General features: G+C 37.7%; 1 protein-coding gene across 3 annotated transcripts in view; it reads left to right on the top strand.

The window, feature by feature from the left end:
• LOC134660906 (protein NDRG3-like) overlaps window positions 1-16,133 on the top strand; it is a 115,410-nt gene that overhangs the window by 43,039 nt on the left and 56,238 nt on the right. For all 3 annotated transcript variants that reach the window (XM_063516780.1, XM_063516778.1, XM_063516779.1), the window contains one exon: window positions 13,414-13,531. In XM_063516780.1, the coding sequence (XP_063372850.1) occupies window positions 13,414-13,531 (118 nt within the window). The remainder of the gene's footprint in view (window positions 1-13,413; window positions 13,532-16,133) is intronic.

Here is a 16,133-nt window from a genome sequence, read left to right as displayed (position 1 = left end):
GGAAAACTCTTAAACGGATTATTCCGGCTCAGACTCCATCTATTAGAGATGTGATGCTTTCGAACGAATTCCATTAAATCGAGATTTAGGTACCTAACAGATAAATACTTGTCCCGTATCGGTACTCGGACTTATTTTTACGACTAGGTATCCAGATACCTACGAACGATTTAACGAACTAGAATAACTATAGAAGTGGCTAGAATAGATCTACAATGGAGTCCTCATATAAGAACACTAGCAAACAAATTACGCCCGCCGCTAGGAGAGAGGGCTCATTTAGACGGTGCGAGAAGTCGCATGCGAATTTCATTACATTGCGTCATTTGATCGGTCGGCTGAATTGTTGTATCCTCAATGATCCGCAATGTAACTAAAATCGTATACGAGTTCGCGCGCCGTCTTAATGAGCCCGAATATTGACACCAAGAAGGTGTCAACACCTCTTTATTGTTAAGATTCTAAGCGCGTGTGTAGATCTCACTTGTTAATATACTGAATTGCTGCCGACTGTACATACCTATGTGGCGGCATTTTCTGTTTCGTCAAAGATAATTTCGTGTAGGTATTTCAAATTACGCGTGTTCATTAAATATTTATGATGAAATGATTATTTGAACAGGGAAAGAGCATTTTATAGTCCTAAATAAACAAGCTAACAGTAAAATGTGTAGTATATTCGATAATGAATGGGTGTTCCGAGAACTGATGATGTCGGGCGGTAAGTAAAAATTTAATGTTGATGGAAATTTTGTAGTGGTCGGACCAGACTGAAAGTATTACATAAACCAAGAGTTGGTGACTAGGCTAACAATGTTAGAAAGCAGGAAAGCGCGGAATGGAAAAAAATAATGATCTTTTCAGAATTACCTTTAGGTAGGTAGGTAGGTCCATCCTAGACTGCATCAGCACTTACCATCAGGTGAGATTATGGTCAAATGCTTACCTTTTTCCAATATGAAAAAACCTAAAACCACAAGGAATTACCGACGTATTTCTCAGCTCCATGTGGAACCGTTTTTAAAGAATTATCGAAAGTTTGCACGCGATTTCCTCATGCACTTAATAGGCGCTGCCTGCCGCGACGGGTGATTTACTGGGTACAATATTAGAGGGTTATTGTACTCGTGGTGTATTAGCTAGCTTACATAGACCATCGTCAAATTACAATAATACAGGATGTTATTTACCAATAGGTAGTCCACATTTTCTTCCCTGGATATTGTACATTACCCATAGCTTTTTACCCTTCGTTTTTTTCCAGATTTTATGTACATATATTATCAGAATTGGGAGCGAAAAACAAGTTCCATATATTTAGAAAAGAGGGAAAATGGGGACTACGTTTAGATGGCGAAGCGGTCACGTGAAGTCGTCCCTTTCCTCTTAATCTGCGACATAAAAATTGGACATGTTTTAATATGAGGCTAACCCTGAGATCCCGAAAAAATATGGCTCATAGAAAATGCAACATGTAATCATCACATTTCAGGGAGGCCCTGGTACGTACCTACAATTAGATTCACATCTCTCCTGTAAATATACTCAAAGTTAAGGGCCAAACTTTAATATTTCTAGTTAAAGGTTACTCTTGACTACAGGCGTGATAACTTTTATTTTAAAATCTTGCTCAGATTCATTCCATGTTACAAAAAGTTCTTGCTTTATGACCTACATTTTGTCTTCGCAAAGAATGTTTCTTTTTCCTGTCTTCGATGTTTCCTATAGATTTTAATCAGTGACCTTTCTTTTGGTCCCTCTGAAACTTCCACAGTAGCTGAAAACGCGGTCGAACAGATGTTTACGTAACTGAACCGTGACGTCATCGCTGGAAAGACTTGCGAATTTAGCTTTTGGCATTTGACAATAGTGTACTGGAGCGATGTCACTTTTATTATTCGACGCTGCAGTGAACGTAAAATAATAGGGAAGTAACCTTTCGTTCGATCCCTCTCATTTCCTGAACAATGGTTACGTAACTTAACATGACGTCATCCTCGATATTAAACTTTCGTGAGACATATTTTAAACTGTTTAGACGACAACGGTTTCACTCACTTGAATTTTTAGTCGCTATTGGCGACATGTTTCGGGCCCTTCGGGGGTCCTTCTTCAGGCTCGAGTGCGCCAATAGCGACTAAAAATTCAAGTGAGTGAAACCGTTGTCGTCTAAACATGACGTCAATCTGAGGAAATCTGCATTTTGGCACGTGTACGTAGTTCGAACATTATGTCAGGAACATTAAAAAACAAATATATAACTGAGACTGATTAGACTTGAAATTTACTTGCTTCCAAAGATTCACGCAAATATGGTCGGATTTCATATTATTACGTGTAAATAAATGGTAAATTGAAAGTTAAGTCACAAACTCCTTCCGGTTTCCGAACAAACCAGGCCTCGTGTTCTCGATGGTCGCCGCGTGCAAGCGAGTATTTGTTTCTGGCTAATCTATATCTAAAGAGCCTCTAAAAACATCCTAAGGGACATAAGGCAGGAGTCCGGCCAAGATATTTCGAGTATTAGCAGCAGAGATCTCATTATTTTCAGACATATTAATCGCTTCTCGGTCGTTAATTCTAAATAAATTATTATAGACACATTCGGATCGATGCTGATTGATGTGATTCCGCCCTAAGTCATGTGTGTTTGAATTATTATTTATTTTTCGGTATGCGATAGGAATAAAAACATATTGTGGTGATAAACTTCTGTTTTTTGTCCAAAAGTTTAATAACTTTCCCTCTTCTCGCACAACCTTACGGTGTTGTATCCAAAGCACTCTTATTGAAAGGGTGATATGATAGGGCAGGGGTAAAATGTGTAATGGTGGTAAGGGACCTGCATTTGTTAATCCTTGTATAACTAAATAAAGGACCGTTAACGCGTTAAATAGGTCTCTGGAGTTCTTCACATACCTGTCCACAGCAACAGTGTCTGATTACTATCTAGTTGGCGGTATACTTGTTTGTCATCCTCGTAAATAATGCTCATTCGGACGCTTCCTGAAACTTTATGCGCTGATTGAAGTAATAAACTAAGATATACGCCGACGCAGGCCATCCGTGGACCTCTTTACTTCAAGAGAGTCACACGGCTAATATAAAGTGAATTTAATCTGTGTGTAGTAGCAATTCGTCCACTAAAAGGATGTATGGTAAACCGCTCTCATCCTAATGCGTCGTCCTGCTCATGAATAGAAAATGTAATATTTTCGCGCTAAGGGTTATTATGACCGTCTTCAAGCCAAGATGACTTATTTACTAAAACTTTAATTATCAGTTTTCTGTATCCAAAGTGGAAAAACGGGACCCTTATGGTTACATTACGTTTTATTAGAAACCCTAAATGTAAAGATACTTATCTTACATTTTTGTCACAACAAGTCCGCCATTTGTACATCATTTTTGCGTTTTGTGCAATAAGTTTAAATAACTAAATAAACACAGTCGATATCTACCTAAATGAGAAGTCATTATGACAGCAAACTATAAGTACCTATTGTTAGCGCGCTGTCCGCCACCACACTATTCTTAGACTGAACTATACGATACGAGGTAGAAATATATTTCTTAGTTTGTATTTCTTGCCCTCCGCGGTGAAGCGAGCCCGTATAAAGCGAGAACCAATGTTTACAACCGGGGAATATATTGCAGTTGCTGTAAATACAGTGTAGGTCAGCAACAAAATACAATACGTGGCCCTACTGTACCTTGCATCCATAAACAAGTATGGGTATCACTTAGGGATAGCGATAGTTTAAATTCGAAGTATGGGTATGCTTCAGTAACAGGTCGTTATATAAATCCAAATGTCGGAACATTTAAAAATCGTCTCAAAATAGGCAAGCTCATCATAATGGCCTATGGGACTACTATTCTATGGTCTGCCATAACGTCTATTGCCTAATAATCCACGTATTCTTTTCAAAGACTTAGTGCCTTTATTATTAAATTGATTAACAATTACATACATGTTTGGAGATACACAGTTACACACATAGATATATGTACCTCAAAATTATTGTTGTAAATGTATGTTATTGTCTTTTATGTAAATGAGTAAATGGAACTTGGAAGTCTCCCTGTTAAAATTAGAGTCTCCGAATAGATTTGCTTTTAAAAAACCTTAAGTGTGTACTTTGCTGGTAAAATGGCAAATTCTTAGCTTCTCTATTTTGTTAGTTTCTTCAGATTTCTTATGTATATGTATGTACTAGCTGTTGCCAGCGACTTCGTACGCGTGGATTTGTATATTGGTGGTTATAAATTCTACATTAGCTTAGAACAATATGCAGCAAAAGATAGCAGTAGGGACGGTTAATCATTTGTTAATTATTATACAACGCATGAGATTTGTCTTTCACAACCTGGCTACGAAGTTTCAAGCCCCTAACTGAATAAAATTGTTCTCGATAATCTCGATATAATCTCTCTCAACCCCGAGAAGATTTTCAAGTCCACTATTTAATAAAACCTACTACCTAACTACCTATTTACGAAGTTTGAAGTTCCTAGCTTTAAATAAAATTTGAACCCTCTACCAACTCTCAACCCCTGTTTAAACTTTTAGGGGATGAATTTTTAAAAACGCTGAAATTACTTTTCTTGTATTGTAATAATATGCCTTTATACAACGATTCAAGTCCCGCACTCCAATAAATATTTGGGTTCCATACAAATTTTCGACCCCCTTCACCACCTTGGGGGATGAATTATCAAAGACTCTGAAATTAGTTTTCTTTTCTCTTAATAAAATACCTTTTTACGAAGCTTCAAGTTCATAGCTTTAAATAAAATTATAACCTATACAATCTTTCAACCCCTTTTTAACCCTGTTATGGGATGAATTTTTAAAAACGCTGAAATAAGTTTTCTTGTGTTCTAAATTCTAATACTATGGCTTTATACAAAGATTTAAGTCTCGCACTCTCAAAAATATTTGATCTCCATACAAACTTTCAACCCCTTTTTCACCTCCTCGGGGGATGAATCTTTAAAAACGCTGAATAGGTTTTTTGTTTTTTAATAAAATACCTTTTTACGAAGTTTCAAGTTCCTAGCTTTAAATAAAATTTGAACCCTATACAAACTTTCAACCCCTTTTGGACCCTTATAGGGTATGAATTTTTAAAAACGCTGAAATTCTTTTCTCGTATTCTAATAATATGTCATTATACAAAGATTCAAGTCCCGTACTTACAAAAAAATATTGACCTCTATACAAATTTTCAACCCCTTTTTCACCACCTTAAATGTTGAATTTTAAAAAACGCTAACATTAGTTTTCTTCTCTTTTAATGAAATAACTTTTTACGAAGTTACAAATTCGTAGCTTAAAATAAAATTTAAACCCTATACAATCTTTCAACCCCTTTTTAACCCTTTTAAGGGATGAATTTTTGGAAACGCTGAAATTACTTTTCTTGAGAATTAATAATATGGCTTTATACAAAGATTCAAGTCCCGCACTCTAAAAAATATTTGATCTTCGTACAAACTTTCAACTCCTTTTTCACCACCTCGGGGGATGAATTTTTAAAAACACTGAAATTTGTTTTGTTGTTTTTTAATTTAATACCTATTTGCGAAGTTTCAAGTTCCTAGCTTAAAATAAAATTTGCACCCCAAGACATAGTTTCATCCCCTTTTTTACCCCCTTAGGGGTTGAATTTCTTAAAACGTCCCAATTCCTTCTTTTTACAATCGGCTTATGCCTTTCTCAAAAGTTTCAAAGCATTTGTAATGGATTCAAACTTTCAACCCCTTTTTAACCCTGTTAGGGGATGAATTTTTAAAAACGCTGAAATTACTTTTCCTGTCTTATAATAATATACCCATATACAAAGTTTAAAGTCACACACTCACAAAAATATTTGATCTCCATACAAACTTTCAACCCCTTTTTCACCACCTTGGGGAGTTGAATTTTCGAAAACGCTGAAATTAGTTTTCTTATTTTTTAATATAATACATTTTCACAAAGTTTCAAATTTCTAGCTTAAAATAAATCTTGAACCCCATACAACCTTTCATCCCCTTTTCAACCCTTTTAAGGGATGAATTTTTAAAAACGCTAAAATTACTTTTCTTAAGTTTTAATAATATGGCTTTATACAAAGACTCAAGCCCCTCACTCTCAATAATATTTGATCTCCGTACAAACTTTCAACCCCTTTTTCACCACCTCGGGGGATGAATTTTTAAAAACGCTGAAATTAGTTTTCTTGTTTTTTAATTTAATACCTTTTTGCAAAGTTTCAAGGTCCTAGCTTAAAATAAAATTTGCACCCCAAGACAAAGTTTCATCCCCTTAGGGGTTGAATTTCCTAAAACGTCGCAATTACTTTTTTTGTAATCGGCTATTATGCCTTTCTAAGAAGTTTCAAAGCATTTGTAATGAATTCAAACTTTCAACCCCTTTTTAACCCTGTTAGGGGATGAAATTTCAAAAACGCTGAAATTACTTTTTCTGTCTTATAATAATATACCCATATACAAAGTTTCAAGTCCCACACTCACAAAAATATTTGATCTCCATACAAACTTTCAACCCCTTTTTCACCACCTTGGGGGATGAATTTTCTAAAACGCTGAAATTAGTTTTCTTGTTTTTTAATATAATACATTTTCACAAAGTTTCAAATTCCTAGCTTAAACTAAAACTTGAACCCCATACAACCTTTCATCCCCTTTTTAACCCCCTTAGGGGTTGAATTTTTCAAAATCGCTTCTTATCTCTTATACACTTTACAAACGCAACCTAGTGTGCAAATTTCAACTTTCTAGCTTTTGTAGTTTCGGCTCTGCGTTGATGAATCAGTCAGTCAGTCAGTCAGTCAGTCAGTCAGTCAGGACACTTGCATTTATATATATAGATATGTATTCTAATATGTTATATGTATTATGTGTGTATTATACCTATATATGTATGTATATGTATTCTAATATGTTATATGTATTATGTGTGTATTATACCTATTTATTTTTTATAATATTACTTGTATTTGTTTAGTTGTATGAGTTGTGTAAAAGTAGGTACCTACTTTGTTTTGTAATTATAACATGATATTGCATCGCCTAAAAGTTATCTGCTTTGCCCGAAGGTTGACTGGTAGATAATGCATTGTAGCATTAAGTCCGCCTTTTGTACGTTTGTATTTTCATTTGTGCAATAAAGATTAAATAAATAAATAAATATATATATTATGTATGATGAGAAATCGATAAGGACAACCGAGAATGTCGTACGTTACACCTGAAACGTAACAATATTTTCACTTCGTCGTCAGTCACGTGTAGAAGATTATTTAGACAATAATTGTCCAATTCTAGGCCAGTTGTATTGGCATTTAAAGTTATCCAAACTGACTCCAGCTATTGCTTTAACTATTTCCAGCGTGGAGCAATCACTTTTGAACTAATCTAATCTAAAGTTACAAGTAGTTAAACCACAAAGTTAGATATTAAATGAGATATCCTATAGAGATCTAAGCTGATGACACCACTAAAAAGTTGATAATATTTAGAAACAGAGATTATTATACAGATTTTTCAATATACTTGATAAAGTTCGCAGAGGTAAGAAATTTAACCGCGACCGAACCAAGCGGTTTCTATTGTTTTTGTATTTTATTTTAGTCATGCAATCTAAACCAGATCTAATTTGGTGAATTGGTGATTAATTCGTTTCTATAGGGGCAATTCAACCTTTAAAAGCACAAAATATAGCTGAGGTTTAGATTAACTCAAGTAGATACGTTCAAAAGGTACAGCGGACTTCATATAAAGCTCGCATACGTAAATAAGAGATATTAAAATAATATCAGACATAATAATATCGTGCCTCTCAAAGTAGGTTTTATAAAAGGCCGCACGTAAATTAGAACCCCCGTTACATCCTCTCGTCTAACACCACGGCAGTATCGCAATAGCAGAGCGGTCTCAGTCAAAACTTTCTTGTTGTATTTTTACATTGCTCTTTTTATACGAGATCAGCCGCACCGACAAGACGAGACTCGAGCGCGCTACTCATCGCGTCGCCAGTTTAATGTGTCCCGGGTGGAAATGCGCCTTTAAGTGTAAGGCCTGAGTGGACGCTCGAAGCGGAGCGTTCGGCGGGGCGTGCAGCGTGGCGTCCAGCTCCCAAGGGATTTGAGCAGCGTGCACTAAGGCCGCTCCTATACGTTTGCATTTGTTTAACATGCACGCCGCACGCCCCGCCCCGCTGCACGCCCAACTCGAGCGCGTCCACTCAGGCCTTACACTAAGGGATTTAATATATCCGCGGGTTTTTATTTTAGGTCTTGTGATTCGCCATGGAACGAGCTCCGGGCCCTCGTAAATCGCGGCGTTCAGGTGAAACAACATCGTGTTTAGGCTGATTTAGAAGTAGGTACTTTGACACGAAAGGTTTTGCCGATTTTCGTAGGACCCATAAAAACCGTAATTTATTTATGTGTCTGTTTTACATGCATCAAAGTAGTTCTTAGTCAGTTGATGATACAAATAAACTAATAAACTTAAGTTACATCTATTTACACTAAAAATAATAAGCCGAACTTATTCAGTAATTAAAAAAATAACTGAACTTAAATTTTGATCAATATCCTAATACCGATTTTGTTGTTAACCGACCTGTTGGCTGGGGAGTTTAGATATAACGTGGAAATCAATTAAATTGAGTTTCAGCCAGGTCCAGGTCCAAGATCCATCCAAATAATATGTTTAACACGTATAGATTTGTATCCAAACAATAGACAAGCAAAACAATAATAATAGCAGAACTAAAATGTATAAGGAATTTCTTCGTGTTACGACTGTACCCGTAGAATGTCACTCACTCGCGCTTGGTTAGCCGGAGTGCTACGAGTGCTACGCCGAGTGTCTCAAGGGCTACGCCGTGGGTGTGCATAACATACGGCTAGCGAAATAGTAAATGTGCAAAAATGTATTGTTAGAAATAGTCTAAGGGCCACCCCACATCTAGTGTCTTTCGAGCGTCGGCGTCTGGTCAGCGCCACTCAGCGCTATGGAAAATGACGTCGCTGCGCAGTTGCGTCGACGTTGCGTCGAGCACGGCCATGGAGTTGTAGACGCCGACGCTCGAAAGACGCTAGATGTGGGGTGGCCCTAAGATCCGGCATACACGCGGTCGTCCGGTCGACCTTCACCGATATGTCTGACGGATGAAACTTATGGGATTCTTCAAGAAGCGGGTATTTAGGGTTCTCAAGGGTCAGCAACGCTTAAGTGGCTCCTGTGATGTTGCTTATGTCCATGGGCGATGATGACCAATTCCCATCAGGCGGCTCGTCTGCTAGTTTGCTGACTATTACATTAAAAAAAAACCTAACATGATCATCATTTTGTGGTATAACAGATACAGCTAAGCGACAAGCTATCACTTTGGGATGACATGTTTGACAATGTAATGCTACAGGAACTTTAATGCACTAGGTGCAATAAATTGAATACAATAGGTTCACTAGTTCAGTCATCCGAGTCACAGGCTTTGAGAAGGTTTCATATTCTACAAGTATCAAAATGTTTTCGAATAATATTAAATATCGTAATTCCTTGTGATGAAAAGCGCGCGCGCACGTAGAGTGGTTAGACCGCTTAATTACGGTGTAAAAAGTAGATAATAATATTTTTAAGCCGCTTTAATTTAGTATCCCTTTATATTATTTTACTACTTGTAATTTGTGTAAACATTACTAATACACATTATTTTCGTAAAGACAAATTGCTTCATCTGTATAGCGAAATGGATTTCCGAAGCATTAAAGAATTCAGTCAACGTTCCGCGCAATTTTTATCATTCAGGTGCTCTTTATTTAAAGCTGGCTAAATATATTAAATCAAATTACAAAATGCTTCAGAGAACCCATTTAATAACACCAGGCGACAAAGTTATTTTTGATGTTTTTAAACATGTAATAAAATTTTAATTGTTTTAGACCGAGCAAGCATTTTCCAAGTAAATATTTTGGGGATATCTCTGCACTGACGAAGTTAGTCAAAGTTAGACATCATCCGTCTATGTATAGATCAATAAATAAATAAATAATTAAATACTTAGATCTCATTCATGACTAACCACAACAGGAACATATAACAAAGCTAAATCGATCGTCGGCTAGGTATCATCGCTACTACCTACTATTATAAATGTGAAAGTAACCCTGTTTGTCAGTTACCTCTTCGCGCTTAAACCACTCAATCGGTAGATAGTTTGAGGCCCGCATAAGAGGCGTCTACGCAGACGAACTCGCGGGCAGAAGCTAGTCTTAAAATAAAAATGGCACGTTCTTGAATAAGCCATAGACTCAGTTCGCACCTTGCAAGCTAGGTCGCACATAAAAGGTATTCAAGATCTGTCCCGTCTGTCCTATCTGTGAGCATGGGACTGATGAAAAGAGCCATTCACGTGCAACAGAGGTAGCGCCCTAGATTTCTTACAGCGACAACAGATAACGACCTCATTGTAATGATAATGTGTATTCTGTATTGTGCTTTGTGAAAATACTTGCTCGTAAGTGGCTAGTTACTTATATGCAAGATAATATTAACCCGTGGAGCGCCCTAACAAGACACGTGTGCTAGTAACTAGTATAGGAGTTCCATACTACGGTAATTCCGGGGCGCTCCAGGGGTTAAGTTTAATATTATAATGTTTTTGGTATACAAGTGGATGATTAAGGGCCACTTGCGCCATCCAGGGTTAGCCACTATCTCGGGGTTAGCCGGTTAAACCCTGAACTACCAGTACAAATTATGTTTGACGGATGGTCCGTTATTAAGAAAATCCAGGTCAAAATCTCAGTTTTCATAATGTTATGGGTGGGGGCAGAATATTGTTTTTAACAGAAAAGCCATAATTTGTGCTGGTGACGGAAACCCGATTCGCGCCTTCGCCTCCAGCCACGGAAGCGGGCGGCGCAACGGAATGGAAATGGCATTACTTGCCTCGTGCCTAATTACTATAATTAGCGCTTATGAACTTATAGGCCGATTTATTAAAGCCAACGTTAGTGAAATTAACTAAATGAATGACATAAATCATTGTTAGTAAGCTCCTGTCAGAGAAACCGGTACGGTACCTACAAAAGTACAAATAAGCAATTTGACTGATTAACATATTCGCGAATGTTACTGTTTGCATAAATTGCACTTATATCTTTTCAGATACGTACGTAAAGTCGTCTGTTAGTGTCATTAGTGCAGAACCCTGTGACATGTCGTTTCGCGTTTGTTTCGTTCGTTTCACCTGAATTTCCACTTTTATACGAGTACCAAATGTGTTGTAGGTGGTTTATTTTTGTGTAATAAGTACGTTGGAGAGTATGAGTGTGTGTGTATACTGTGTATAAGTATGTCACCGTAAGATTGTGAACCCGTTAGTTTATAATCTAACGTAGGTTAGGTTAGGTTAGATTATAATCTCCCTACCGTCAGTTTATAATGTAACTAGCGAGATTATAATCTGACGAGTGCAGTGTTTACAATTTTACGGTGACATATATATAGTTAAACTTAGGTAGGCAATGTGACATTAATGTGATATTGCAGTCGGCTGAATTTACAATGAAAGTTATGTTCCTATGTAAAAACTTGTCATATTAATTTAACAATATTGTGAAGACCAAGAGACCAGCTCAGCGTACAGTTGAGCTGAACGTCTCTTGGTTAACTTTATCTGCAGAAAGACTTCTGTTCCGAGAAAGTAACTCGCTTTGCATAGGACTACTACAAGTTGTACAAGTTTCAACTGCAAATAAGCTCCAAGGCCAAGTTCTCAAAGGCGATTAATAAATTATACTCGAACTTTATTTTATGTAGGTACCTAGATACTAGTTTTAATGCAGTTTTTTTTTCGTGTGCAAGTATTCGATGACTGCGGATTTTACATCTAACTAGAGTCTACTCGCAATTCTGTGTCATTCGCTCTAAGTATATTCCCGTACACACTTTTATATAATTATAAATAAAGTAATATATGATCAATTCTTAGGTTTTGGAATTATTGGAGTTCTTACTGTGCATATCACCCATTAAGAGTATGAACTAAGTGATTCATATACAACTTTTTTTTTATTTGTGTTGTTTTAAGTAAGTCACACACAATACATAGGTATAAAAATTATAAACTGAAATAAACGGATCCGGCGTAGGTCACTGAAGGGTTCGGTCATTTTTTTAAATATTACAAAGCTGTTTTTCATAAGTTTAATTTATAAAGTATAGGGTAAAAAAAAAACCAGTCACACCACACTACATACTCATGCACCATAACCTGTTTAATCGTATAAATGCAAAATAATTTCAAAGTACCTAGGTAAACTTTAGCGCGTTACAGCACCAGCGATCAAACACGCAAAGGATCAAAACCACCACAAGCTGGTACTTGCGGTGTACTAAGCCTTACAGCGGCAGAGTTGCGGTTATGATGGCCATGCACTAATTAATGCTGATTTATATGCCCTGCAGCTGCAATAGGGAGTTGTAAGCTATAATTATGCCCTAATAGGTCTAAGCTACTGCCAAGCCACGCGTTATTGTTCTACTCTGATAACTGCTCAACTTTATTATAAAATAACGTTTCAAATATCCAGCATAAAATATGTAATTAGCTTAAGGATTGGCAAGCTTTTTCTTCTAAATCAAATCTCTATGTTTCGCAAAATACATTAAGGTACATATAAGGTAAGTAATAAAATCATACATATCGTATTTTCACGGAAACGTACGAACGTGTCTTGCTATTTCAGTCAGTCTCTGTACAAAAAGTACTGACGTTGTCTGAAGTAGCATGACAAATACTAAGGTTTCCGAGAAAATACGATGGAAAACAATTAAGCATTACATCTGTACATTCAACCTGTCGAGGCATAATAAGGATTAAGGAATGCGACTGCGAGTTACTGCGACAACTTACTAAAGGGGCCCACTGATTAACAGTCTGCCGGACGGGTATCGGTCTGTCAGTTGTTCGGAACTGTCAAAATTTTGTTCTAACTGACAGGCCGATACCGTCCGGCGGAATGTTAATCAGTGGGCCCCTTAAAGTGTGGAACTATACCGAAGTCCGACGGCTTCGCTAGTTTGACATAGACCAGGTTCTCTAGAACTGTGTCGTATGCATAATTGTTAGACCGTAGTTTGACTGATCCTTGTAGCGGTGCTCCCAGGCTTCAAGGAACTTGATGTTGGTCGGGCTGAAAAGTGGTGCCGTTTCCACCACCAGCCTCTTGAATTTCCCCCTTACAATTCTCATACATTCGCTGTCGAAAAAGTTACACTCTTTTCACAAATGGGACTCAGGTGGGGCTAGCTCTTAGCGTGATCCTGCTCTAACAGCACAATGAGCAATTTGTAGAACATGTCTTACAGCCAGTTTTCTTGTTGCAGACATCTGCTTCCAGCCGTTCTTCAACTTCGTGGACATGCGCGCCTTGCTCGAGAACTTCTGCGTGTACCACATCAACGCGCCAGGGCAGGAGGAGGGCGCGCAGAGCTTGCCAGAAGAGTGAGTACTTTATTGAAGTCGAATGGGGGTTGGCAACTTTGATTGATTGATTATTTATTCATAAAACATAATGTTTTACATGTCAGATAAGGTACATAAACAATTTATACACTAGATCTTAGGTAGATAAGTATTTAACACGTAGATAGGTACTAAATTACTTCTGCATGCATTGCATTATTTTCTAAGCAGGTTTGACAATAAGGTTCGTAACTTAAATTTGAATATTTGGGTCACTACACACCTCGACAAATTCGTCAATGGTATAGCAAGCGAGGCTTGTTAATAATGTTTTTAGGCGATTTGCAAAAACAACATCGCTTTGTACTAATTTAATCTCCATAGGTAGTGAGTTATATAATCTTGCACCCGTGACACCGAGCGACCCTCGAGTTTTTGCGAATCTGCAACGCGGCACGACCAGAACATTACTTCGACGGGTACTGGAATGAGTGGTGTATGTGTTCAGGTTTGCTCTCACATATTTGCAGGCGTTAAGTATGTATGCGCCAGGCAGGGTGATAATCTTCGACTCCCTAAAAAGATCCTTAGCGGGACAGTCGTATGCCTTTCTCATTATAATTCTAACAGCTCGTTTCTGCATCCTAAAAGCCCTGTCGCGATCGGCCGCGGTGGCCCACAAATCGACACCTTGGATTAGTAAGGCATGGAAATATCCATAGTATGCCTTTTTAACATTTTTGAATGACAAACTCGGAGCAAGTCTCGAGAGCGCATAGCATGCTGACGATAACTTTTCACATAAGAGGTCGATGTGAGGGGACCATGTTAGTCCGGAATCGATAGTGAAGCCTAAATATTTTGCCCTGTCAATTTGAGGTACCCTGGTATTGTTTAGCATGATGTCAAATTGATTATTATTGTGGTGCCTAAGTTGAAAATGCATTATGTTGGTTTTTTCTATGTTTAACATCATACCATTCGCGGTAAACCACTGGGATATCTGGTACATTGACTTATTTACCTTTGATTTCAAAATTTCAAAGTTATCGGCGCTCACTAGTAGGCACGTGTCATCCGCAAATGTCACGAATTCAATTTCCGAACAGGCGGTCGAGACATCGTTAACTAGAACTAAAAACAGGCAATTACCCATTGACGAACCTTGGGGGACAGCAGAATCGCCTATCAGCTCCAGGTTACTCTTTGACGTTAAGAGATGCGTACTCTGCTTTCTTCTTTTTAAAAACGAACCTATAGTGCGTAAGAAAGATCCATTTACGCCGTAACGCGAAAGTTTTTCCAGGAGCAGGGAGTGGTCGATCATCTCGAAGGCGCGCGACAAGTCGCAGAATATCGCTGCGACCTGTCGCCCGCCCTCGAGGTGCGTCAGCACGCGCGACTTGACGTCGCGCGCTGCGTCAGCTATTGATCGCCCGGGCTGGTAGGCGTACTGCTGTTTGTTTAATAAATTGTTACTACTAAAGTAATTCATTAGCGAGGAACACATAAGACTCTCGAATACTTTAGAGATGACAGGTATTAAGGATATTGGCCGGTAGCTTTTTTCCTGTTCCATCTCCCCTTTACCCTTGTAAATAGGTTGGATTTTTATTAATTTCAAAGCGTCAGGGTATATACCGTTTTGTACACATTCATTAAATAGGGCAAGGAGGATCGATATAACTACTGGTGGTAGATAGTCGAGCAGACGAGTGGACATGTCGTTTATGTCTTTTGATGTTTTCCTTTTGACCTTTTTTAACGCTATAATAATGTCACTTAGGGAGTAGGGTTCAAAATTAAATGTCGGTATCGGTGAGGACAAGTACTTATCTAAATATTCGAGTGCAGTGCGAGCGCACGGTTTAACGTTGTTTGTGTTCGTGTGTATATAATACCGGTTCAGCCGGCGCGCAGCGTTGGCGGCCCGCGAGTCTACGCACTCACCAGCTGACTTTGAGATAAAAACGTTTATCGCACTGTTTTTATTATTACGGTTTTTGCACGTCTCAGATGCTATCACACGCCATATTCTGCGACACATATCGGCACCTGCATTTGAAATTTGTTCATTTAGGTAGTTGCTACGTGAGTCTCTTAAAGTAGTCCAATATAGTGTTTCATTTATTGATAAGCTCGAGCGTGACTCGGTGTCATGGGGATCACGTGATATTTTTTGTTTGAGTTTACGGATACTATAACGTAATTGTCGAATCGTGTCGGTAACCCAAACACATGTGTTATTTTTAACAACGTTTTCCTAAGCGGGAAACATATATCAAAGTAGTGTTTTAATACATTCATTACTAGTTCAATTTTTTTGCCAGGACATATACATTTATCATAAATGTGATTCCAGTTGTATAGCTCAAGATTTTGTACAAAGTTAGATATGGTAGTATTCGTAAAGTTTCTCTTCAAAATATGATTGTTAGATACTCCCTGTTTTATTATTTTTAGAGTTACGTTAATACTCAAGTGGTCAGATAAGTTAAGTTCATCACAAAAAACATTCAAGATATTTGATGTCATTATATTTGTAAATGCGTGATCGATACATGTGCTAGACTGGTTATTTATTCTGGTAGGTATTTTTATTAATTGTCTAAATCCAAATTGTGTAATGGTATCATTAAGA

The sequence above is a fragment of the Cydia amplana genome, chromosome Z (assembly GCF_948474715.1).
Source record: "Cydia amplana chromosome Z, ilCydAmpl1.1, whole genome shotgun sequence".
Taxonomy (NCBI): Eukaryota; Metazoa; Arthropoda; class Insecta; order Lepidoptera; family Tortricidae; genus Cydia; species Cydia amplana.
This window is presented reverse-complemented; position numbering and strand designations above follow the sequence as displayed.